Source organism: Nycticebus coucang, chromosome 14 (genome assembly GCF_027406575.1).
Source record: "Nycticebus coucang isolate mNycCou1 chromosome 14, mNycCou1.pri, whole genome shotgun sequence".
Taxonomy (NCBI): Eukaryota; Metazoa; Chordata; class Mammalia; order Primates; family Lorisidae; genus Nycticebus; species Nycticebus coucang.
The window spans coordinates 72,051,232-72,078,181 of NC_069793.1; the positions used below are offsets into that span (position 1 = coordinate 72,051,232).

Genomic DNA, 26,950 nt, shown 5'->3' on the forward strand with positions numbered 1-26,950 from the left:
GAAGGGCACAGGAGGCTGGGTAAAGTGGTTCACACTTGTAATCCTAGCACTTTGGGAGGCCGAGGCAGGCAGATTGCTTGAGTTCATAAGTTGGAGATTAGCCTAAGCAAGAGGGAGACCACAGTCTCTGAAGAAAAAAAAAAAATAGCCGGGCATTGTGGTGGGCACCTGTAGTCCCAGCTACTTGGGAGGCTGAGGCAAGAGAATCACTTGAGCCCAAGAATTTGAGATTGCTGCGAGCTGTGATGCCACAGCACTCTACCAAGGGTGACAAAGTGAGACCCTGTCTCAAAAAAGAAAAACAACAATAACAAGAAAAAAAAAAACAAGGGCACAGGAGTCAGCCTTCTCTTTCTCAAATACATCAGAGAGAGTGGGCCTTTAAGACAGAGGAAAGCTTACCTTGGGGTGACCCACTGGGCACCGGGGACACACAGATTAGATATAGTCTCTGTTGGTTGTGAGGCATTCACACTCGTAGTTCAGTCTTGAAAATTGCCTGGAACGTGGCGGAGGCTCAGTGAGTGCCTTCTGAGAGGGGCGCCGACAGTGAGAGGGCTGGGGTGGGGGGTTACTTCAGCTGGGCTTGGAGAAGCAGCATGTGCAAAGGCCGCACTTGGGCTGGTGCACACAGCTGACTGCAGGGGACGTGGGGGAGAGATGGGGCGAGGCAGAGGAGGCCTGGTGCTCCTTTTCCATTGCTTTGGCTGGAAATGGTAGGTTTGGCTGGCATCTGAAGTGCCAGGCTGAGTAGCTTATTCTGCACAGTATAAAGGGTAGTGTAGGTATCAGTGGCTGTCAAAAGTCTGATGGGGTATTGGCATCACGTGGGGGCCCATTGGAAATGGAAATTATAAGGCCACATGCCAGACTTACTGATTCAGAAATTCGAGGGGGGAAGCCCAGGATTTTAGTAGTTTTAATAAGCCTTCTGCTGCAGGCCAAAGTTTGAGAACCACTGGTATAGTGGAAATAGGATTGGACTTTGGAAGGAAGGTGGGCTGGGCTGGGCTGGAGAGGAGGAAGGTGTGGGAGGGACGTACACTGGATGAAAATCTATTGTGTTCTGAGCAATGTGCTATGTTGCATGTTCTTTCCTGTAAGTGATCTAAGCAGTAACCAGGAGGGGTCTGTATCACCCTGCCCTCATTACACACAGAAGACCTGGGCTAAGAGCAGTTAAATGGTTGCTGAAGAGAGCATAGTAAGTGTTAGAGCCAAGTTCTGCACCCAGTGTGGCCTGATTAAAAAACTGTTCGTTTGTTTTTTTTTCCCTACCACTGTCAGTGCCTCTGGCACCAGCAAAGTACAGTGACATGGGCAGAGTGCCTGGAGGGCCCACGGCAGCCAGGGTGGAAAGAAGAGCTCCTTCCCCAAGGGCCTGGTGGTGGGTCATTTCTGAGGCTTATGAGACAGATGAGAACTTCAGCTTTATTCCTATCCTCAAAGGACAATCACTTGAGTTTTCATAGGATTTGCCACTCACGCTGGGGAGCTGGACTTAGCAAATGCAATTTTCTAAGCGACCAGCTATTGTCCCTGCCTCCTACAGCAGATAGGTTAGATGTGAGGTTGAGTGAGAAAAGCCAGCTGAAAAATTACTTGTGCGATGTGATTACACAACACCAACAACTTAAATAAAAAACAATAACAACAAAACATGAAGAACACAGAGGGGGAAACCCAGCGCTAAGGGAATTTTCTTCTTTCTCTAATGTTGTGCTATATGATTACAATTATTTGCATGATAGATACATATTCATCTATTTTTTATTTTTTTGAGACAGAGCCTAAAGCTGTCCCCTTGGGTAGAGTGCTGTGGTATCACAGCTCACAGCAACGTCCAACTCCTGGGCTCAAGTGGGTCTCCTGCCTCTGCCTCCCAAGTAGCTGGACTATAGGCACCTGCCACAATGCCCGACTATTTTTTGGTTGCAGCCATCATTGTTGTTTGGCGGGCCCAGGCTGGATTCGAACTCGCCAGCTCAGGAGTATGTGGCTGGTGCCTTGGCTGCTTGAGCCACAGGCGCCGAGCCCACATTCATTTATTTTAAAGGTGCCACCAGTTAAACTCCTTGTGGAAGGCACTGGCATAGTGTGTGCCTAGTGGTAGGGCACAGGCCCTGTCTTCAGGGCAGGGTTGCTTCTCTGGCCCCTGGAATTTGTCCTCTCCAAGGACAGAGGGGGCAGGCTGTGGCCTAGGAGTCATGTGGCTCCAGTCACATCTCATCCAGGTGCAAGGTTAAGCCTCAAGGTCTCTGTGACCTTCTGGAAATCCCTCTTTAGGACAACTGTGACCTGGAGGGTTGCAGGGGACTTTGGGGGCTATGGCTCATCTTCTCCCAGGTCTTCTTGATAACAGGTCCTCAAGAAGCCAGAGGACAGGTTCTGGGCTGGGACTGGCAAGGGGAAGCCACTGTCTCCAAACAAAGGCCACCAAACACCTTTAAACACAAAATAGTCTTTTATTTGTCAACGAAGGCTACACAGGATCACTTCTGATTTTGTTTTTATGTTTTTTTTCTTTTTCTAGAAGGTATCTACATCTGCATTTATTTACAGCCTTGTTGGTATTTACACAGTCAAGATACAGTGTTAGAAACACAAAAATGTTGAGAAAAAAACTTCTCAAAATTAGTTCCAGACTTCAGGAAAACTATTTTCACATGGTAAGGCCAGAGTCTCCAGTGTTGGTCATCCAGAGGCAGCTTGGTACAAAGTCTCTTTGCCGAAGCCGTGGGTTCAGAAGTCCTCAGAACAACAGGCGGATTTAGAAAAGTGGGATTCTGGTGTCGGGTGAATCCAGGGCTGCTGGGGCACCGCCAGACACCTGCGACTCAGCTTCTGCCAGAATAGCTGAGCCTGCCCAAGGGTCAGTCCTCCCTTGGCAGTTTGCCTTCAGAATAAATCACATTTTCTTGGGGACCAGGAGGTCACCCAATATCATGCCTTTGGCATTCCAGAGGGGATGAGAAACACAACACTGCCCCACCCCCCCAGGCCTCCCCTGCTCTGATCGTCCACATGCATAATGAAACCTAAGAGCTCACCACTCTCTGGGGCAGTCAAGTACACAAGGCTGGTTTCTAGAATGTAAAGGTTGGAGAGGATAAAGTTTCTCCCTATCACCTGAGCAATGAGTCTTTAAAATGAGTTTGCTATTTTTGGAAGGTTAAATGAAAGGGCCTTGAACTACAGAGTTCTTTTCCTAATTCCCTCCAATAAAATATAGACAAATATATAAACCTAGCTGGGAATTTTGTGCCTTGAATGGAGGGTTTTTTGTCCTAATGAAGATCCCAAGGGAAAGGAGAGCCTGGGTTCTTACTGGGACCCCTCTGGAAGCAGGTTCCTGACAGGACCAGAACCAGCTCCTGGGGGCTGCTATGAGAAATGGAGAATAGACTGGACTTTAAGCATCTGGTCATCAAGTCCCAAAGCCCAGGACCCTGCTGTGGGCTTCATTCCTCCTGGATACAAAGCTCAGCATCACGGCCCTCACCATGTGACCACTGCAAATATAAGGCTGCAAACGGTAAAATGGCATTCTAAGATTTCACATCGAAAGCGTAACAGAAATCCTTGCCATCTATAAAGGTGATACTTAAAAGTAACAGGTGAAAAGGTCCTTCTTCTTTTTTAAAATATGTACTCCCTGTTCCATGTCTATAACATATCAACCAGTTTGACTCACGTCCCTGCCCTCTGCACCTGCTGGCGCCCCATCCTGCTTATTTGAAAGCACATCTCCTGGCCATCCTCACCTTCTGCTCACTTTCTTAGAAAATGTTTCAAATCCTCCATCCCTAAGTGGAATTTGGGCACTGGTGTGGTCCTGGGTTTAATTCTCAGCCAACAATTCTGAGAGACATGTGTCAGAGGCTGACATAGGTGCAGTTTACCATGGAGTGTTTTCCTGCTCTTCCTGTTGTCACAGCTCTGCCCTCCAGTGCTGTTGGGAGGGTGGGAAAAAGGAAATCCCTTATGAAAAACAAATTTGAGGAATCAGGCAGCAGGAGAGGGACTGAGGATGAGGGGCAACTGGCAGCTGTGAAAGGCGGAGCTACTGTAAAATAGACCTTCTGCTAGAACACCCAGCATAGTCATGAACCTGGGCCAGTGAGGGAGGGCTGGTTATGCTAAGAAATGGACAGATTGGGTTGGTTAGTGCCAAGAGGTACCATCAGGATGAGAGTTGATGCTTATAGTCCACTAAGTAGATACAGTGAACTCTGGCTTATGCCTTCGAACATCCCCTCATCACGGGATTGGAACTGCTGATCTCAGCAAGAGAACAGGGTGAGAGGGGATGCACCGAGGCACTGCCAGCCTGAATGGAAACCAAACAGAAGGGCCGAAGTGCCATCTCCAACACAATACCACCCAAGGGAAACTGAGGTGCCTCATGCTGCCTGTCTCACAACTGATATTCTTTCTCTAAAGCTTGGGGATTCTTCCACTTTTCCCTCTACAGAAGCTGGGCCTCTATGATGGTATGCAGCCCAAGAAAACCACAAGATCATTCCTTTAAAAAAAAAATGCCCAATAATGCTATGTTTTTTGATCCTTAAAAGTCCACACATTTCTTTGGGGAAGTGGCAGTGGAGGAGGACAGAGGGCTAGAAAAATGTGGGCATGATGGTTTCCCTGGACCACATGCTTTCTCTGACCTCCAAGTGCATGTGCCTAGCAGCAGATCTTGACTGATGTCAGGCAGCCAGGATGGGGCTGATCAACTGGGCAGGAGAGCTTTGCCCAAGGGCCCTGTATATCAAGAGGCATAAATCTCTTTTGGATAAAAAACAAAAACAAACAAAACAAATGAACAAACAAACAAATAAAAAACAACAACCAAAAAACTGTGTTCTTCAAGCCAAACTGTTTTCCATCCCATCCAAGAACAATCCTGCCAGATGGGAGTCCCCATCCCAGATCATGCCATGCACAGTGGGGCTGAGGAGCACTGAATCTGACTCGGCAGAGCCCTGGACCAGAGGCGATGGGCAACCCGTGGACAGACAGGCTGAGGCACACTGTCACGGCAGTGTGACTTTTTTGGAAACAGGAAAGAGCACTTAGCAAAACACATCCTTAATCCCAGTGGGATGACGTAAGGCGAAATCTCTGCTCCCCGAGAAGCTCCAGATGCCTCCCTCTGCCAGCAGAACTCAGACCACACATTGCTCCAATTCTTATGCAGTAAGAGACCTTCTTGGTTTCATTAACTTGTGTAATATTCTGGAGACTCTGTGAGTAAGGCTATAAAGGTGCCATGAGCTTATCAGTCCAACAAGGTTTCCACAGGGAATAGCTCAGACTCAGAATTCATTTTCCACACTTAATGTAAATGTAACCCATAAAAGTCCCATTTTCTAAGAAGCCCAACTTAAAAGGAAGCATTTGGCTTCTCCTCCTGTCTCCCAGAGCCTCCTGTGAGTGGTGATGACAATGGCAATTAGGTAGATGAACCAGGAATGGAATCTTCAAACAAGGAGTCCTTCGCTCATGCTGTTCCTCTCCCTTCCCTCATGGTGTCCCCTGGCCTGTCCTTCAGGTGGGGGCTAGCCTTGATCCTGAGGGGGCTTGAGCCTTTTCCTGACAATGCAGGCACAGGTCTCCGCAGAAGCCATGCCAGCCTGGCCTCCCAGATCCAGGGGCACCTGCCTTGGGACCTGCCCCCAAGCCTGATGGGCTTGCATGACCCAGGCAGGTCACACCAAATTGGTTCTTCCTCTTTTCTCCTTACCTTTAAAAGAACCCTGGCTGGCCTTCCCTAGAGGTGAAGCTGTTCTATAAGAACTTCAGGGATTTCCCGAAAGCTTATCTTGCTGCATCCCAGCTCTGCAACCAGCCCACATATGAGAGGCAGTTAGAAGGATGCGTGGCTCATGCCCTTGCTCTTTGGCTCACGGTTTTTTTAAGCATCTTTCCAGAATCAAAGGCCACCAAGCACCTCCTGCCATGCTCCCAATTCTCAGTGGTGGCAGCTGAGCAGTGGAAGGAAGACACCCAAGTCATAGGGAGAGGGTTTCCCCTCAGGAGGCAGGCTGTGCCCTTGCCACCACTGTCATCTCTTTGCGGGGGTACCTACCCATCCCTGGACACGGTGCCCACATTAAGGGCTTGCTGTGCAGTGCTGGTTCTCGCATCTAACTTTGGGAGAAAGGAGGAGATGAAAAAGAACTTCATGGAAGATCAACTAAGCACAGACATCCGGGAGCTTTCTCCTCCTGGGGAGGATGAAGCTTTTGGTCCCAGGATATTATGTCACCAGACTGGGAAAAGGACCTGGGAGTCACTTTCTCTATCCCAGTATGGAGATGGCACTGACAACTACACGGGATTTGCAAAAGGGGTGGGGATTTCATTTAGCATCGAAGTATAAAGCTTGGACAAGAGTTTGGGGCAGCTTGGAAAAGGTGCTGAACGATATCATGAAATTCCCCGGAGCAAGACGATGCCACTTGTGGTCCTCCAGAGGCATAGAACACAGTGTGTAAAAACTCACCACTCAGCTGTGGGAGCTTAGCAAGGAGCTTCAGGTCCTAAGACCCTTCTCCCAGGCCCCCTTGGAAGGGATGTTGCACTGGCCCCTTACTGTCTGCACCCATCATTCCTGCCTGACCCCAATTGGAGAAGAAAGGGTTGCACATGAGACAAGTTAGCACAGACACTCATGTCTCACCTCACACTGGGTACCGAGGGACGGACAAGGACACACCCCAGGAGATGTGTCTCAGAGAGGAGAGACATACCCCAAACAGCAAGGAAAAATCCTCTAGGAACAAAAGACAATAAAGTTTTCATTGTGATCACACTACAGAAAAACAAAAATACCTTCTGTTCTTTGCAAAAAATGTGTGAAGGCCAAGTCTGTGTTTTTCTTTTCTTAAAAAAAAGGATGTTGCATGAATTACAATGCAACCAGTATCATTTTGTTTTCTGCACTTGTTAAAAAAGGATTGTTTTTAAAGTACAACACAGTCAGGTATGCGGCCACAAAAGAGTAGCTGTCTTTGGCAAGAAGTCCAGGCCTTGGCCCTCTCTGTCACCTTCGGCCCATCTCGCTCTGTCTCATGAAGTGGATATTGTTGGCGCTATCTGACAGTTCTGGGTACTGCTCGACAGAGATCACGAAGAAGCCATCGTAGCCTTGCACCCGCCCTGTGCTCAGCACCTGCTGCTTCTCCCCCTCTGTCCAGGCCCGCAGGCCTTCCTCCCCTTCTCGCAGTCTCTGCTGCTCGCGGGCCCAAGCCTGGCTTACGGCTCTTTGCCGGGCCAGCTCCAGCACCCGCGCTTTCTCCTCATCCAACGTCGTCCCATAGCGGGTATTCAAGCACAGTGCCCCATACTGGAGCTGGATGTCTGTGTAGCGTCTAGTCCTGCCACTGAGCATAGTGTTGATCTGGGACACAGTGACATTGACCCCATTCTCTAGGGTTCGCCTCCCCCCACTGAGGCCCAGGATGGCCAGGTCACCTTCTGAAGGCCCTGGTTTCACAAAGTAGTGGGTGTCCACTCCGTCGATGGTGAAGTGCAGGTTCTCTAGGTAATGGGCATTGTTCAAGATGGCAGCTACCCTCCGCCCATCCTCATTGGCCACACTTATGATGTCTGTGGTCACTCGGCCATCCTTCAAGGCAAACTTAACCCCTTTGCCAAAGACAGAGCCACTGGATGCAAACTTCTTTGTCTCTGGGGCCTGCTGGCAGCTGGTGATTGTGGAGCCATAGAGCTGGTCAAAGCGTTCTAAGGTGACGAAGGCCTTGAGCTGCTTCTGTACTTCACACTGTACTCCGAGGATAGACTGGTGAGGGTGGAGAGTGAGAGAGAGAGTAAGACAAATGGGGGACAACCCAAGAGCCTGGAGAATCCGCTTAAGTAACAAAGTCCAATTTACACATATTTATTAACCTGCACCATCTGGCTCTACTGATGACCACCAGAGCATCCAGCCTTCCTTCGTCCATCGAGTACCCACCCTTTTATTCAGAGACTGTTTAGGGAGCATCTAACCTGTGCCAGGGCCCTTTCTGAGCACTAGAGACACAAAAATGAATCAGACATTATCCTTCACCTTAAAGAACTCATGGTTTAATGGGGGAAAGACAGATAAAACAACAATAACTGCAGTCAAACGTGATAACTGGTGGTCTAAGAGAGGGAACAGTAATAGTTATATTTCTTGATCTTTGAGCCAAACAATTATCATTCATTGTCTCATTTGATCTTCACAATAACTTTATATAGGGGGTACTATTATTCTTCTAACTTTATATCTAAGGAAACTAAAGCTCACAGAGGTTGTGACTGGCCCACAGTCATACAACTAATAAGTCAACATTCAAACTGGACCTGACCCCGGAGGCTCAGTTTCAAGAGATGCTGGAATAAGGAGGGTCAAGAAAAGCTCTGAAGAATCTCAGCCTGAAGATGGAGAAGAGAGGTAGAGAAGCCAGGGTTTGAGGACAGGCTCATGCTTGAGTTAGGACTTGACAGTTGTCAGATGGAGGAATGGCAAAAAATTCATTTTTGGCCAGAAGGCATAAAACGGTGGAGCACCCTGCTTTATTGCACTCCACCATGCTTCCGCACAATTTTCTTTCTTTTCTTTTTTTGTAGAGACAGAGTTTTACTTTAGTGCCCTTGGTAGAGTGCTGTGGCCTCACACAGCTCACAGCAACCTCCAACTCCTGGGCTTAGGCGATTCTCCTGCCTCAGCCTCCCGAGTAGCTGGGACTACATGCGCCCGCCACAACGCCCGGCTATTTTTTTGTTGCAGTTTGGCCAGGGCTGGGTTTGAACCCGCCACCCTCGGTATATGGGGCCGACGCCCTGCTCACTGAGCCACAGGCGCCGCCCATTCCACACAATTTTCAAGGAGGGCCTTTGCCCCAGCGTGTGTCCCTGGGGCTCCTCAGGTGTTCCTGTTCTGGGGTGCTTTGCGGGACAGGTTTCTCAGCTCTCTGAGTCCTGGGAGCATCTACGTGCCTCTCTTAGGACTCAGAGAGCTCAGAAAACCATGTTCAGGAAGGCTCCAGGGCCTTAGCTGCAACTCAGGGAAATGGCTTTAGAAAGAGGCCCACCAGCCTCTCGCTGAAATTAAGTCCTCTTTATAATTAATAGAACCCTGTCTGTGAACAGTTATTTCCTGGAGTTTCACGAAAGCTGGTGTGCTCAACAACAAAGATCTCCAATGCTTGCCAAGGGCAGAAATCAATAATTCATTGACAGGCGAGGCTGGCAGACAGGCAGTCAGAGGCTGGCTCTGTGGAGGGGGGCGGGCAGAGCTGCGCTGCCGGGCTCAGCCCTGGGAATGGCAGGGCCTGGGGGTGGTGGGGACTGGAGAGGGCTGGGACAGCAGAGAGGGGTAGGAAGAGGAGGGGCCCTGTCGCCAAGCAGACTTAGATTCTCTGTGCCCTTTAGCTGCTTTCCATCTGAGTGGCTGTGGGCAAGTTTCTCTCTGAAAGCTGGTCTCCTCACCTCTAAAATGGGGAAAGATACTTAACCGGCTGTTTACTCCTTTCAGCCATTTATTTATTCAACATAACTTGAATACTGTGTGCTAGCTCCTGTGCCAGTACTTACGTTCTTGGGGCTCACAAGAAGAGATACAAGAGGGAAAACAGGCATTAAAACACAGCGTGCGAGTGCTTTGCAAGAGGAAAATAGAGGGCGCCACCAGAGCACAGAGTGCAGAACCTCATTCTCCAGAGGCTGGTAGAAGGCGACCCCTAAAATGAGGCCGATAGGAATCCATCTGGATTACTGAGCTACACGGATGTGAAAGTTTCCAACCCCCAGCACTATGCCATCTGGCAACCCCGCTTTCCTCCTCATCTGTTCTTCCCCGGGCAGGGACTCCCCTGAAGACTTGATCTCTGTTTGATTCATTGCTGAGCCCACTGGCACAGCATGGGGCTTGGCACAGGGTAGGGACTCCTAGTAGAGAATTTATAAATGGGGTCACAGAGGAGGGAAGAAATGAACAGATGAATGCATGAATGAGAGGTGGGATGTGACTGTTGTCAAGGACCTTTCCAGCTATATAATTGAGTCTCTGATATTGGGTCATTAAAGGAAGGTGCTCTTTGAGCACCTACAATATGCCAGGTACTGCACTCAGCAAGATGATACAGAACAGATAAAACCTGGATTTGAATTCCAGTCCCATCCCTTCTTTGCTGTGTGGCATTGGGAAAGCCTTGGGCAAGAAATGTGTAAAATGAGAATATGATTACTGTGGGATCTTTGTGAGTTAACTTAGGTACAATGCTTCATACAAGGCCAGGTGCACTGAGGTGCTCAAATTCACATTTGTATTTAGAAGACCCTTCTCTCCTGCACCTTTGCTCTGGATAGTGACAAAGGCTTCCTACTTTGGTGGCATTCCAAACTCAGTGTGACACACAAAGCTCCTTAACGTAGCTCCTGAGTGTCCGTGTGCTGTTACTGCCGGCTCCCCAGTGGTAGGGTCACTGAGTAGTTGTTGAGCAGTCTTTGGCAGGCACCATGGAGGTACCGTCATTGGTCCAAACTTTCCTGAAAAGCTGGGGGACCCCCTCTCCTGTAACATTTGAAGGATCTGAGCAAGAGGCAGCCGTGTGCAAGAGTTACCTTGCTGTTGTCCCACTCCTGAGTTTTCATCTGTGTGTGGACGAGCTCGTAGGATGGTTCCATGGCATCCATGTCTGGTTTGGAATAGCCAGGGATCACATTGTGCAGCTGGAATCCAAAGGTAAGCAGCCAGCTATTGACATCTGGGCAGGAGAGAAGCAGAAACACCCCAGTGGAGTAAGCAGACATCAGATGTGACCTTTCCAATCACATGGCCAGAATGAGGTAGAGGGGTTGGGGCTATGGAGCACTGTTGGTGGAGTCCACTGCTACATACTCTTTGGAGGATTTCATCACATGAAAGGCAAATGTATTCTTGAGACCCAGTGATTCCTCCTCCCAGATATGTACACATAAAAGATGAAATTTAAATAGAACCGAGGTGTCCAGACTTCTCTTTCTACTCTAACTTCAACTCCCAGTACCTCTAGCTTCCTACCCAGGGGCAGCTGTTGATGAATGAAAATCCCCCACTTCCACCCCAGCATCATCAGTAGGAAACACTTGCAAAGGAGAGCCAGACCCAAAGGGAAGGCTTTAGTGACTTTAGTTTCTGCAAACAGAAACAAAGCTCTCTACTTTCCCAATCTCTTTGCAGTGATTGGCACCAGAGGGCCACTGGGCACAGAGAGGATGCCTGAGATCAGACTTCCTCTGCTCCTGCCTTTCCTTTACTCTGATGGCCCCAGGAGGTCATTCGACCTCCCTGTGCCTTCCTTTTCTAGTCTTATATTGGGCTTGAGGTTCTAGTCCACAGGCAGAGATTAATTGGTTTTATAATATTTCTTGGGGTTACTAATTATAAAATATCAGGTATAGGATAGATAGGATTTTGCCATGAGCTTTTGGCAAGAATGGAATCAGGAAGCCAAGACATAGGAAAAGAAAGAGGTTTGAGGGTGTGCCACCAGCTACACGGCTGGCTGCCACTGACTGCCTTTTCTGTGCCCAGTAGTGTCATACAGACCCTCACCTTGCAGACTTAGGACCCTGACATGGGTGTGAATAACTTGGGTAAAAGGAAAACATTAGAGGAGGGTGGAGGATTTTCATTTGGGCAGGCTGAGAAGTGCACATGCAGAAGGCAGCATTTAAGTCAGACACCAAAAGCGGTGCGAGTTTTGTCAGGCATTGACAGAGATGAAGGGGGCACTTCAGACAAAGATTACTATTCACGGCAAACCCTGGAGAAGGGAGGTGAGTGCAGAGTGTCCAGGTAACCAGAGAGTAGATTGGCAAGGCTGAAAAAGAAGCAGAAAGGAAAACTGTGGCTGCAACAGGCAGAGCTTGGGATGGCAGGTAAGGAGGTCAGAAGGTTCCATGGGGGTGGAGAAGGAGAGAGAGGGAGAGACAGAGATTGACTGTGTCCCAGCATGGCCCGGCCTTCCTTACAAAGGGGCATCTGAAGATGCCAAAGCAGTTGTGGACCAGAGACTCAGTCTAAAGTCCAGGGAGGCAGGATTTTGGGTTGAGCTTCAGAGGAAGGCCCAATTTTGGCCTCTTTCCAATGGAGATAAAGCCCTATTTAGAGAGGTCCTGTTTGGGTTCTAGGCATGGGTGGAATTACCTATCCTTATCACTCACTGATTTCATCTCAGTGGTGGTAATGACCTGTGTCCCTGTCACCGTTGGGTCCCATGTTGCTCTCCTAGTCAATAACCTCATGTTTGCCTTTGACCCGTTTTGCCTTGTTTTGGCTGTCCCAGAGCCCCTGTTCTGACGTGCAGCCTGAGGCACTGAGGTGGGGTGGTGACAGTGAAGGCAGCCTAGAAGCCCAGGTTCTCCTTCTTGCTCAGCCTTCCTAGGCAAGATCACGGAAGGGGAAAACAAGGTAGCTGAGGCAAGACAAGCCCAGGTCCAAATTCTGGCTCTCCAGCTTATACACTGTATGAACTTGGACAGTTTACTCAACTTTTATGACGTTTTATTTCTTTATCTACATATTGACAATAAAAATGTTTTTTATCCATTCATCTATGGAGAAGAATACTAATAATCATTTCCATTAGGGGGCAGTTATCTATGGCAGGAGCCATTCTAAACCTGTACACAAATTATTGGATTTAATGTAGTTTGAAGAATCCGGCTCAGTGCCTGGCTCCTAGGGGGCTCCTCTGTCCCCCCTAACCTGTGCTTCCACATCCTAGGATCTCCATTTTCTCTTTGTAACAAAAGAGGCCTGGACCAACTTTTCTCCAAAGGTTCTTTCCTTGGTGAGTCTTTTTAAGAGTCTTTGATTCTATGAATTTTGGCAGATGGTTCTTTGGGAAATTAAAACAAACAGAACAGGGGGAAAAACACCCTATAAAGCCATTTTGCCTGAGGCTGAGAACTCGCATATGAATTTGTACTCGCAAAGGAAAGCTTCTATCAGGAACACTGCAAATTCCCAGGAAACCAGGAAGCTAGGAAGAGGGATGTGCCTTAATTACAAGTGATGGAGGGTGGGAAACTCATATTTGTGCCTTTAGGGAAAATGCTGAAAATGAATTTATTCATAGGATTTTCTACAATGCTTTTCTAAAGAGTTGGGAATTTTGCTCTTTCTTCTCAGAACATCAGAGGTAAACTTTCCCCTCAAGTTAAAAACCTCCTCTTTAACCATGTGTCCTGGTCTCCAGTGTTGCCACTGGGGAGTGAGGTGATGTGAACAATAATAACCCCTCTAATGTGAGCATGGCTTTGCTCTTCACAAAGTGTATTTGCATCCAAGAATGAGGGTCTTTGAGTCAGGGCAGAATTCTAATCCAGTCTTGCCGCGTCTGGGTGGGCCAGTTATTTTACCTCTCTGAGCCTCACATTCCTCCTCTGTAAATGGGATCAGTGATCCCCACCTCATAGGCATTGAGTGAAGGGTGAATGCAATGGGCTCAGCGCCTGTAGCTCAGTGGTTATGGCACCAGTCACATACACCAGGGTTGGTGAGTTCAAACCTGGCCTAGGCCTGCTAAACAACAGTGACAACTATAGTTAAAGAAAAAACAGCTGGGTGTTGTGGCAGGTGCCTGTAGTCCTAGCTATGTGGGAGGCTCAAACAAGAGAATCTCTTCAGCCCAAGAGTATGAGGTTGCTGTGAGCTGTGACACCACCACACTCTACCAAGGGCACCATAGTGAGACTCTGTCTCAAAAAAAAGAAAAAGAAAAAGAAAAGAGTTACTTCAGTGATGTACACAATGTGCCTGTGGTGGGCAGTTTTGGATTCTCTTCTCAGCCCCCCCATTCTGCCTTCTCTTTCCTTTTGGGGCTATGCATATAGTTTTAGGGAAGCTGATTCCCTGAAGGGGTTGGCAATGGATCATGTGACCAGGCTAAGCCAATCACTGCCTTCAGTCTCTCTGGCCATAGTGATTGGTTTAGGGATTGTTTTGTGATCAAGGCCTGTCCAACTGGAATATATCTCAGAACCCTTGACGAAATGTTTAGAGAACAAAATGCTCTTTTTTGCTATTATTGCTGAAGTGAATGAATATGCATGTAGCCTACATGAAAGCTAACAGGTAGGGTTTAGTGAGAATTCTTAGTACCTTGTTTCTTAGTAGTGACTGCAAATTTTTTTCAATCTGTTAAAAACTTGACTGTTTACAATCAAAGGTATTCCAACTTTTTCTCTTTTCTGCCACACATTGGAAGAATAAGAGTTTTCTTGGCCCACACATTAAATTTACAAACACTAACAAAAGCTGATTAGCCAAAAAAAAGGTCCGTGTATACTTTTCATGGTATTGGACCCCACAGATAAGCAAAAAAAACCCTCACAAAATCAGCATGTGGCCTGTGGCTGCAGCTTGGACAAACCTGGATATGAAACTGCTCTTTTGCGCACCATGGTTTTTTAAACTGTGGATATGACGCACTATGCAACAAAATCAATTTTGTGGAACCTGACCAGCCAGCATCTTATTGAAATGGAATAGCCTACACTAGAAAATAACTACAAGAGGGCGGCGCCTGTGGCTCAAGGAGTAGGGTGCCGGTCCCATATGCTGGAGGTGGCGGGTTCAAACCCAGCCCCGGCCAAAAATCACAAAAAAAAAAAAAAAAAAAGAAAATAACTACAAGAGTGCATCATATTCTTACATAATCTTTTGGAAACCTTTTATTTTAGTATTTTCCTGTCATATAAAATCTTTTTCTTACGGTGGGCTCATAGTCAACGAAATTTGAGAAAAGCTATCTTGAATCATGTCATCTATAAAGGTGGGTACTAGGCTTAACTCCACTCTGATCCTTAGTACAGGTCTGGTACAGATATAACATTTGCTGGATTTAACTGACTAGAAAATAGAACCCAAACAGAAAATGTTAGCTACCCCTTGGGTGGTGGTTGGATTGTTAAAAACTGAATTTGGAGATCAGCAGGGTTGTAGTGGAAGGTGTTCTGGAGTCAGAGAGCCCTGGATTAGAGTCCCAGCTTCATCCACCACATTTGCGTGACTTTGAGGAAACCTGCCATCATTTGGAGCCTCAACTGTGTCTTCTGTAGAACTGAGATAATGACAGTGACCTCACAGAGTTGTTACAAACTTTAAAGGAACTCATAACTGCTAAGTGCCGAGTAGAGTAGTTTGTCATGTTAATGCTGTTCTGGAGGGAGACCATATGTATATGGTGGTGTACAAAGAGAAAGGGGGAGAGGGAGTAATATTTTGGCAAGTTGTAATGATTTTTTTTTTTTTGATAGAAAAGTACATTTCCTTTTGCAGTATTTTTTTTTCTTTCAGCTACAGTAACCTGCCAAGACATCTCACAGGAAACTCATTGGAGGGTGAGGTAGGGGGTGTGCTTAATGCAGACAGATGTAATGGAAATGTCTTCTTAATCTGTCAGGCTTCTCTGGAGCTAGCAGCGGAGTTGAACATGGTGAAGGCTGTGAAACATTGTTAGGCTATTCATGTTTACCATAGGCCCCAAGTATATTTTCATCACACCTGTCCACCACCTTGTTCTCCCTTCTTTCCCATGCTTAGGAATCCAGCTCTCAACATGACAACCTGGAATTCTTCTCTGAAAGAGGAATCATCCTATTGCTGTCAGCAGAAACAGTATCCAGACTGTGCCATCAAATTTAGAGGCAGGGCAGCATGTCTGTAAAGGACACTCAAGTGAGCTAACATGTTGCCCTCTTTACACTTCTGCAAGTGCTGTCCCCTCTGCCTAAATGCCTTCCTCTCCACTACCTGAAGAATGCTCATGCAGAAGCTGGCCTGAAACGCGAGCTGCTCCATGGAGCCTTCACAGTACTGCCCGGGCAAAGTGGCCATCTCTGCAAACCCTCACCGTGGTCCCCCCTCCTCCTTGGACAGCAATTGTCCATCTCTTCTCTTACAGTGAGAATTCCTGAGGGCAAGAATCATCTTTATCCCCAGTGTCTAAAACTGTGGCTGTATAGAGGATGTGCTTGTGTGATGAAGGAAACTGCCATCAAAGAGCCGGCAAGAGGATTGAGTCACAGACAGAAGAGAGGGAGAGAAACTCCCGGGTTTGTGAGGTGGGATGTGCCCATATTTTTGCCCACCACAATTTCTCTTATTGTTCTCAAAAGTGTGGGCTGTGCCCAGACCCCACGGCCACTCTCACTGCTGGGGCCTCTGTGGCTAACCTGGGCGACATCTTTCCCTGTGGGCCCAGGGGACCCTGCACACGCTGGATCAGAGGGTGGAGGAAAGGAAACCAATGTCAGCCGGGCACTCTGCTGTGTATGTTATGAAACGCATCTCATTCCACCCTGACCACCACCTGGCCAGGCAGGCGTTTGCTTCTATTTGTTCCATGTGCCCTTTGCTCCCCTTTTCTCTCTTTTCCTGCCCTCTTGGGATTGAGCATTTTCTTAGTCTTCCATTTTATCTCCACATTGACTTACTAGCTATGCCTCTGTTTCAGTTTTTAACTTTTTAGTTTTAACTTTTTAGTGGTTGCTCTAGGGTTTATAATAGGCATATTTAACTTATCAGAGTCAAAGTACAGACCAGGAAACTAGAATTAAGGATAAAGTAATTTTTGTAACAAGGTACAGCTTAGAAACAGTGACTCCTTTAATCAGTTGTCTCTGAAGTCTGAATTTTCCGTCATTATCATCCCAAATTGAGAACTTATTTTTTAGCCAAGGTAACTTAAAAGGGACTTGTAAATGGCTTTATCTGTGTGTCAGAAACTCCCAAAGTAAAATCCAAAGGATGTGTCCAGTGAGATATTAGGATTTCTTGGTGAAAAGGGGCTTTCATAGTCAAACAAGTTTAAGAAATAGCAGGTAAATATACTAGACAGTTCTCTACTACAGGACTTCTCAGGGCTTTTCATAAACTAAAATGTATTATAAAGATGTAATAATGGTGGTGGCCCTTGCAAATTTATGTATTGCTATAATCATTTTTTTCCCCAGAGCATTTGCTAACTAGTATTTTTTCAAATATACTTTGGAAAATGGTGCTCTAAGAGAAAGTCCGTGTTTCCTGTCACCTCATACCAGCTTTCTCAAGGAAGATGAAGCCTCATCCGGTGACCAGAGCAATTTAGTGAGTCCCAGGCCCTGAATGAGCCCCGATCCTCACCTGTCATGAAGCACTTGATGTCCTGAGAGTTACTGATGGGGTTGTTGTTTTTAAACATATAGAGATTGAAAGGCATGATATTGCTGCTACTAAGGTACTTCCAGAGCTCGTGGTCTGGGCTGGTCCAGCGCCCAGCCAGCACATCATAATCCCGGCGGCCCATGTGGACGAGCTTGGTGAGTGGATCATAGAGGCCGCCATGATAGCCAATGATGATCTGGAAGTTGGGGTTGGTGTCCATGTAGATCTCCCCATAGGCTGTGTACAGGATCTGCTTGATCATCAAGCCTGTTCCACTGAAGACAGCAAGAGGGGTCCCGATGTTGTCACAAGCTATGTAAAACTCATCGCCGCTGCTCAGCTCCATGGCAAAGAGATGTCCTTGCAGGTCATAGTAGAGGGACGTGATCTCAGAGCTGGAGTGGTTATAGAGGTGTGTGACCTTGGTGGGGTTGGTCAGGTCTGCATAGAAGAACTGCAGGTGGTGGCTGTGGCTGCTCTTGCTGGACACCCGCCGCCCCAGGCCATCATAGCGGTACCTGACACTCCAGCCACCAGCCCGGTTGTAGGCCTTGATGAGCAGGCCAGCTGAGTTGTACTCGAACACGTCACCACCGCGCTGTCTCAGGAAGCCATCCTCATCCATCCTGTACTGCACATCACCCAGCCTAGTGATGCGGTCACGGAGGTCATACCGGAGTGGCGTGAGCCGTGCACTGTTCCCAGGGCTCAGTAAGTGCAGGTTCCCGTTGAGGTCATAGCTATAGCGCCAAAGTGGCTTGTCATTGATGGAGACTGTCTGCAGCTGGCCATCAGCATCATACTCGTAAGAGTAACGGGTAGTGTTGGCATAGGGTCCCACCTTCAGCTCCTTCTTCACTACGCGCCCCATGTTATCATACTGGACGGTCATCCAGTACATAAGTGAGCGGAAAATCTCATACTGCACTTCCTTCATCCTGCCGTATGCGTCGAAGTGCTTGGTGTGGGTCATGACTGCCGTGGTAATGATCTGGTTAATGTCATAGTAGATGACGCCAAACTTCCCGAACTGCTCTGTCTTCCCTGACACGTCATCATAGCGATATAGATCAATGGGCAGCGGGGTCTCGTTGATCACGGCCTGCATGCTGGTCACCCGGAAGCTGTTGTCGTAGTTGTAGTCGAAACGGGCATTGACCATGCCTTCCTCAGTGAAGCGAAAGATCTGCCGGTCGATCAGGGGCCCGATTTGACGGTAGCGGATGGTGCAGGTGAAGCCCTCATTCTGCAGATTGACAGTCTTCAGCATGCCCGCTGTCTCATCATAGGTGAAACTCACCTTGGTGGTGTCGTACAGTGTCTCAGCCAGCTTTGACAGCTTGCCATACTTGTATATCACCCTGCGGCCGGTGCCCAGGTAGAAGGTGTGGAGCAGGTGCCCATCCTCTGTGAAGTCCTGGATGACTGAGGCATTGCCCTCGGGGGGCTGGTAGATATTCCTGTAGTAGCCCACTGAGCGCATGGTCTCCAGCGTCTGCCGGGCCACATTGGGCATGGTCACAGAAGAGAGGCGGTCATTCTTGTCGAACTCAAAGATATACTGCCTCTGGCTGTGTAGCAGCAGCACCATGGACTGGAGGGAGAGAGAGGAGGGTGGTGAGGAGGAAGGTAGCTAAGACATAAAGCAGCAGAGGTCCAGGAAACCAGTGACCCTGAGCTGTGCCCAACCCGAGCTTCCCAGCTACCGCCATGCACACTGAGAATACGTTACAGATATGCTAATGAGCTAAGGCTTCGTTCAGCTCTTAGGGCCCCACTCAGGTCATTTTGCTGTTCTGTGCTGCCCAGCCTTGCTCATTTGCCCCTTGGTGTCACACTGGGTGTGACAAAGGTTGGGAAGCACAGGCCCAAAGGATTGACACCAGCCTCCTTTCTGGCTTCCTTGTTTCAGACTTCCCAAATCAATCCTCCTACTCAAGGAAGAATGAGTTTCCCCAGTCTGACAATGTCTTTTGCCTTCTAAACAGCTTCTGCTGATTCCCTGTGGCTGAGGGTATAATGACCAGGTTTGAGAAGGGCAGGGTGTTTAAGGCACTGCACAATAACATTTGTAGGTAAATGCCCACTCTGGGTGAGGACAGGGCCTGTTTTGAACAACAGACCCATTGTGTGGCCTTGGGAAAGTTCTTTTCCTCTCCAGTGTGGACTTTCACGTTTTAGATGACCTCCAGGGCCCTTAGCACTAGTGCGGAACATTGCCGGGAGGATTACCTTAGAGGGAGCAGACCCTGGACCCTGGACCCTGGACAGGGAACCAGGGAGGAAACAAAGCAAAGACCCACATTCTAGTTCTGGGGTGGGAAGGGCATACTTTCTTGGGAAAAAACCAGCAGATAACAGGCTTCTTGGCCTCAAAGCTGCAATTTTCACCTATTTGGAGCCAACTTTTTCATTTTAGGGCGTTTCTGATTCTTAGCCCCTATGATGAAATGAACCCTAACCTGAAGCAGAATGGATTTACTAAGGCCACACCTGGCCCTGGAAGCTGAGGATTAAGACCTACTCCCTGCTGATTGGTTCCAGGTGTTTGTCTGGCTCTTGTGACTGGATTGCACCCTGTGCCCTAAACTAGAGAGCTATCTTTGTTTCTGCTCCCAGCTCTGCTCCATCAAAAAGGCCTTTTGTATTCTCCTTCACTAGAATCCCTGCCCAGCCCACTGTCACTGTGATCCCTCCAGATGCCTCCTGGGGGACACCCTGACCTTTTGTGGCACGTGTTCCTGAACATTTCCTTTTGGAGACCACATGGGTTCGATAGATCCCACTAAGGGCAGCAGGCTGGGCCTGGCCATGGTTTGAGCTCCAGTGATGGGGGGACACAGACACCTGCCTTCTCTAAGTACGTGTAGCTCCATGTCTTCCCATCAGCAAAGATCCTAGATGTGATGCGCCCTGACTGGTCGTATTCCATTCTCTCAGACATGATGCCCCTCTGGATGCCAGCAATGTGGCCCCCAGGGGAGTACGTCACATTGACACCATTCAGCCTGCTGCTGGGTGACCACAGGCTGGGCCGCCCTGCCTGGTCATACAGGATCCGAAGGGTGAACTTGCGGTGGTCATCATAGATCTTCTCTGTGCGAGTCACACGGTCAAAGTCCAGGGACAGAAGGTTTCGGTTGTGAACCTGGAGAAGGAGAAGGATGGAAAGAGCAAATCACTCTGGATGTTAAGAGCTTAGGTCTGACGGCAGCCGTGGCTTTCAGCTGTGCTGAGAGGTGCCTGAGTGCAGGAAGCAGCACAGGTTCCAGATATCAACAGACATGGGCTGAGTGCTGGATCTGCCACTTGAGAGCTCTGTGAAGTTTCCTCATCTGTAAAGTGGGAATAATAATAATGCCAACTGCATAGGGCTAAAGACAGTGCTGATGCTGAGCAAATAACAGCTGTGAGAGAAGAAGGACCCCCCCCATTATTTTCTAGTGTGATTCTGTAATGAGGATGTATTTAAAAAAGGCAGAATGTTCTTGGTTTCCTCTTCAAGTGAGTCCAGCAAATAAACACTTGCCTGTCTATTCCACGCCAGACACTGCTCATGCCCAACACTGAGGGAAGTGAAGCCACCTGCTTTAGATCGCAGCTGCTGAGTGACTAAGTCTGGACTTGACATTCACTGCTGCAATGTGCCAACAAACACCCTGTGGTCCTCTGATTAAACCCTAGCTTTCGAGGGCTCGGGACTTCCTGTCCCCTCTGAAGTGCGCCTTGCTCTTGCCACCACCATCAGGCACCCCATTCAGGGCCCAAGACCTTTTCCTCCTGGAGGTGCTTGGAGGCAGTGGGTGTTGAGTCTGGGTGGCTCCTCAGGCTCCTCCTCTGTGGGCTGACTGGGCACACAGTCCTCGCTCTGTCACATTTTGTTCCTGCCTCCAGGGTCAGGAGCCCCTTGCCTAATCCCCATCTGCACTGCTAGGTCAGTGCATAGTTCAATTTTTTCCAGAGTCAAAAAGATATGGCTCCCACAGTGTCTTATTTTAAGGTGTGCTCCCAAAGATGCGCTAGATCTTATTTTCAGGGGACATCTTATCTTTCCTGTAAATAGGTCTTATTTTCAGAGGATGTCTTATTTTTGGGGAAACAGGGTAGGAGTAAGGTAGAGTCATCATGTTTGATAAGAAAATACCCTGCAGGGGCCTCTTTTTGCATGTGGATCTTCTCCTGTAGGCATTGACTACCAGGAAGTGCTGCCAGGCACTCTGGAGCTAGAATGCGGGTTCCTGCTAATTGGAGCCTGGTCTCATGGGGCCTGTGGGCACATTTTCTGTCTCTCCCACTAGTCATTGGTTGAGTCTGACAAGTAGTAAGGAAGACCCAGGTGGAAAGCAGATAATTAGGTCACGTGATGCAAAGTGGCATCTGTGGACTTAGGTGATGAAAAGCCTTCTGTGGCCCTGCGTGGTCATAAAAGGGCCCTAGGTCTAGAAATTAAGGCAGGAATTCCAGCCTCAACTTTGTGACCATCTTTTCTGTCTGACCTTTGGCAAGAGCCTTCCCTTTCTGGGTCTCAGTTTCTTTCTCTGTATCACAACAGAGTTTTGAGGATTGAAGAAACTTAAGTAGGTTACTTTGTGCAATGCTAGACACACAGAAGGTACTGAACAAATGGTGGAATTATTTCCATTAAATGACAGCAAATAATCATGTCATTTTCCAAAGAAGGAGAGACACGTGTGTTTCCCCCTTCTCCCTATACAAATTCTAAGACCTTGAAAATAAAGATTTATAATGATGATGCTGAGATGACTTTAGCTGTGAATGGCCTGGTTATAATAAGGTTCCCTTCCCTGGGGTAATCAAACACAATTGCAGAAGCAAAAGCAGTGTGGCAGACAATTCCCATGAAAAATCAGAGGCTTTGAAGGCTGAAGCTGTGTTCTTTGTAGAGGGGGTAGGGGAAGATACAGGGGCTATGGTGCCAACAATATGGGGACCTTTTAAAAGCAGCTTTTGGAAGATCCCCCTACAACTCTTCTCAGGGAGGTGCCACCATGCCAGCTGCCCTTCTCATCCCCTGGAGGACCTCCAGTGAAGGGGAGCTGTACCTTTGTGGCAAAATTAATGTAATTAAATTAAACAACTCACTAGGGAGCCACCTAATGCTTTCTGTGTTCAGCAGTGATGGCAATGAGGTTCTTTTACATCTTTCTTTATTAAAAAAGTTCCCAGTTGTATAAAAAATGAGCTCCATTATGAGAAGGCACACTCTGCTAACATTCTAATTCCACATGCTGCCACTGTGGGTGGCCATTTATTTTGGGAGGACACGTAGATGTGGCCACCTGATGAGAGCACCATCAATCTCCGCTGGGAGAGGGACCAATTAAAGCCTGGGAAACTTTTGGTCCAGTTCACACAGCAGAGAGGAAATCCTAATAGTACTAATCACTGCCGTTTATCGTGCACCTGGGGCCTACGAGCACTGGACCAGGTGCTTCAAATGTATTATCTAGTTTCTGCAGAGGAGAGTTGCTGAAGGCTGAGAGGAGTTGCTCAAGGATACACACAGCCCAAGCAGGGTTCAAACCTAGGCCAAACCCTCCATGGAGTACACTGCCTCAGATGGTGCGGGAAGGGCTCTTTGAGAATTCAGGCAGGGGACCCAGGCCACACAAAGACAGTTAGGCCTTGCTCACGGAACTAGTGGGAGGCTGTTTTCCATATTAGATAGTTGCTACTATTCTTAGCTGAGTTCTTAGCTGCTGAGGGCACAAAGGAAGCCTCGTTTTCCAGGTCCTAATTATGTGATATGCGACAAGTTACTTAATGTTTCTGTATCTGTTGTGAGCCCGTTTTCTACCCTTTATTATTACCTTAGCGACGTGACTCTGGGTAAAAAGCTTACCCTCCATGGACCTTGGTTGCTCCATGTATGAAAACAGAGGCTTAAATGAACTTTCTTCGCTGAAGGATGGGTAAAATCTGAGCTGTGTTGGTATGAGGATGCTCCTGTGGCTTTTGCAACATTAGGAACAACTAGCTCAGTTCTGTGGTTCACTTTAGCTTAGCAAATAATCTCCTGAGCACCTGTGAACTATAAGGTGCTGTGCTGAAAGCTAAGCCTAGTTCATCAGTTTTCCCTTTGCCTATCACCTTCCCTTCTCAAGCTGCAGGAAAAAGAAGCTGGGCATTCAGGCCCTGGAGCAGATGCTATGCTCTATAGAAACATGGGATGCAAGGCAGAAATGGAGCTGGTCAGGGAATCCACGTACTAAAAAGCACTCTGAATGCCAACCCCCTGGCAGTGACAGCGAGGGTGAAGTCATTTTGCTCCTTTAGGAAGGCTAACTCTTCCTGGAAAGAGTAGAGAAAGTAGACTTAGGTTCTAAATAGCTAAACTGAATTTTGGGATATATCAGCAATAGTAATATGAATACCTATAACAATGGGAGGAGGAGGAAAAGGGTGAAAACCTATCTAAATGTACAATGAACACGACTGGGGTGATGGGCACAACTATAGCTATGACTCACGCATTACAAAATGATCCATGTAACCAAAACCACTTGTACCTCCTTAATATTTTGAAATAAAAAATCATAATAATAATAGCAATGACAACAACATGAATAGCTATTATTGACCACTTATTATGAGTCAAACTCTGTATAAAATACTTTATATATTACTTCTAATCCTTATGGCCATTTGTAAATTGGTTTTATCCCTTCCATTTTATGGATAATGAAAATGAGGCTCTAAGATCATCGACTTGCTGAAGTTCACTCAGGGAATAATATAAGCTGGAAATTCAGCTTAGACCTAACAGCAAAGCCAGTGTCTTTCTGCAAGTAAAAACTGGAAAGATACAGAGGAGCTTCTTATGTCATGTGGTTCCATGATTTAGTTCCCCTCTTTTGCAGATGGGATAACTGAGGTCTCTGTTTCCAGAACAGAACACAGTTCTCAAGATTACTGTCCTCCTTTCCCTAAAGGACACAGCTGCCTCCAGAGGCCTCGCTCACTCACCCGCAGCCGGCGCCCAAAGACGGTGACCTGGCCCCGAGCCTGCTCCTTGCGCTGCCGCCATTCCACCAGGTTGAGGCCGTTGTCAATAGGCAGGGTGACGTTCCTCTTGCCCACGGTGGGGTTGACAGTCCCAGCCAGCAGGTGGGGCTCGGTCTGCAGTGCCACCTCCATGCCATTGGCCAGCAGGAGCCGCAGGGAGCCATCCGCTCCAATGTAGTAGCTGTTCCGGACTTGATCTGGTGGGAAGGAAGGCACAGACCACTCAGGGAGTGAGGACGGAAAGGGTGCGCAAAAAAGAAAGAAAGAAAGAAAGAAAAAGAAAGAAAGAGTACAGAGCAGAGGCAGGGAAGTTAAAGAGTTTTCTTTTTCTAACTACAGAAGCAATACATTAACACTAAAGAAAACTAGGAAAATATACAGAGAAAGTCATCTATGACCTCAAAAGTGCAAAGAAAATCATTGTAGGGTGGTGCCTGTGGCTCAAAGGGGTAGGGCGCTGGCCCCATATGCAGGAGGTGGCAGGTTCAAACCCAGCCCTGGCCAAAAACTGCAAAAAATTAATTAATTAATTAATTAATTAAATAATAAAAATAAAAAAGAAAATCTTTGTAAATACTTTGTTTGTAGATTTTAAGATATTTCCAAATGCATTCAAAAAATAATTGCTTATAGAGTTTTTTGCTGATTATTGTATTATATCATGTTATTGAATATTTTTCATAAACATTTTTCTTAATGACTATACAGTATTCCACTGTATGGAAATACTATAATTTATGTAACCAAGCTTCACAGATACTCAGTTTCTTTCCAGTTTTTCACAATTATAAGTAACTGCAAATAAATATAGTTTATCATTATGCTACATGTAAGAAATCCTATGCAAAAGGCATAGGATTCAGTTTCTTTCCAGTTTTTCACAATTATAAGTAACTGCAAATAAATATAGTTTATCATTATGCTACATGTAAGAAATCCTATGCAAAAGGCCACGTATTGTATGAGTCCATTTATATGAAAAATCCAGAATAGGCAACTGTGTTGAGACAGAAAGTAAATCAGTAGTTGCCAGAGGTGGAGGGACAGGGGAGAATGTGGAGTGACTGCTACGGGGTATGGGGTTCTTTGGGATGATAAAAATGTTCTGGAATTAGATAATGGCTATGATTATATAACTTTGTAAATATACTAAAAGCTATTGAATTCTGCACTTTAATTTTACAGTATGTGAATTATATCTCAATTAAAAATTATTTTTTGGATAGGTCAATGTTTTCATTTTGGATTTCTTAATCAAAATATATTCCTAAAAGTAGGACTGCTAGAGTGCTAAGTTGAATATTTTTAAGGGTCTTGATATACATGAGGGTAACAATATTCTTTATAACAAGGTGAAAAAATAACCCTGACACTTGAGTCCCTGAAAGAACGACACATCTGAATATTTTTAAATCACTGTTACACATGTATGTCATACATATATTGTCACATGTGCACATCATGTATGACAATCATTAAAAATATATCTGATTTGAAATTTGAAATTTGATCAAAACATTTAAATTTAACTTTTAGTTAAAAGAAACTTCTAGAGAGAGAAAAAAGCTAATTGCAGCTATAAAATGCACACTGAATTCTTTTCTAAAAATGGAAACAATATCTTGGGGTTTGTGTGGTCCTCTCCTGACTCGTGCCCTTCCTCAAGCTGTTCCTCTGTCTGCGCTGCCCCTCTCTTCAGTAAATGCTGGCTTCAACCTTTCTTTTCCTAACCACAGAAGCAATACATTAACACTAAAGAAAACTAGGAAAATATGCAGAGAAAGTCATCTATGATGACTTTTCATTTGAGCAAGGCTGTGCTCCAATGTCATATTCTCCCGGAAGCTCCTCCTGTTCTTCTGCTCAGAAGGAATGTTTTCTTTCCCATGTATTCCTCCACCTCCATACGGGCCTTATCAGGGTGGTCTTGCAGCTGAGGGCCGTAGGGTTCACCACTCTGTTAATGCACAAATTCTCGCACATTTTAGCACTTGCTGTGAGAGGCATCACTGCACAGAGATGAAGACCATGGGTCCTGGAGCTAGGTGACCTGGGTTCCAGCTCTGCTAATACCACGCTCTAAGACCTTGGCCAAGTTCTTACCCTGTCATGCCTCTGTTGCTTCATCAGTACACTGGGGACAATAACTGCATGCTTGCCTTAAAAGATGCTGTGAGGATCAAGTGAGATACTGAACTTGAAGAAATGAGAACAGTGCTGGCATGTAGTGTTACACAAAGGTTGGCTATCACTAGTTTATGTGCCTGGCATTGTGTTAGTCACTGTTACGTGTGTGTCCTATTTTCTCTCCTCTACCTCCACGGCCACATTTTCTCCCTCCCACCCTACACACACACACACAGCCATGGTGACCTTTTCCAGGACTGATCATGATCCTCCAGGAGCTCCCTATTACCTTTAGATCAGCAGTTAAGAGAATAGGCTCTAAAGCCTATTAGGCTGGGTCTAAATACCCTATCAGCTGTGTGACCTGGGCAAGCTAGGTAGCCTCTCAGAGCCTTCCTCTGGAAAATAGGCATGTTTGATAATGTCTACGTTACAGGCTTATGAGGTACAACAGGAGCTACTGCTTAATAAGACCAGACTACCAATGTAAAATGCCAAAAATCATACTTTGTAGTTAATGAGTGCTCCAAAAATGTTACATCGTTATGATTATATGTGCTCAGTAAATATGTGCTGGCTTGAACTATACACATTCGGGGCTAAGTCAAG

At 46.9% G+C, this 26,950-nt stretch overlaps 1 protein-coding gene across 4 annotated transcripts in view; it reads right to left on the reverse strand.

The window, feature by feature from the left end:
• Positions 1-2,445: 2,445 nt before the first annotated feature.
• TENM4 (teneurin transmembrane protein 4) overlaps positions 2,446-26,950 on the reverse strand; it is a 799,143-nt gene continuing 774,638 nt past the window's right edge. For all 4 annotated transcript variants that reach the window (XM_053561449.1, XM_053561450.1, XM_053561451.1 and 1 more), the window contains 5 exons: positions 24,176-24,411; positions 20,040-20,336; positions 17,168-18,782; positions 10,618-10,760; positions 2,446-7,807 (listed from right to left, as the gene is read on the reverse strand). In XM_053561449.1, coding sequence (XP_053417424.1) covers positions 7,049-7,807; positions 10,618-10,760; positions 17,168-18,782; positions 20,040-20,336; positions 24,176-24,411 — 3,050 coding nt within the window. In that variant the 3' untranslated portion in view covers positions 2,446-7,048. The remainder of the gene's footprint in view (positions 7,808-10,617; positions 10,761-17,167; positions 18,783-20,039; positions 20,337-24,175; positions 24,412-26,950) is intronic.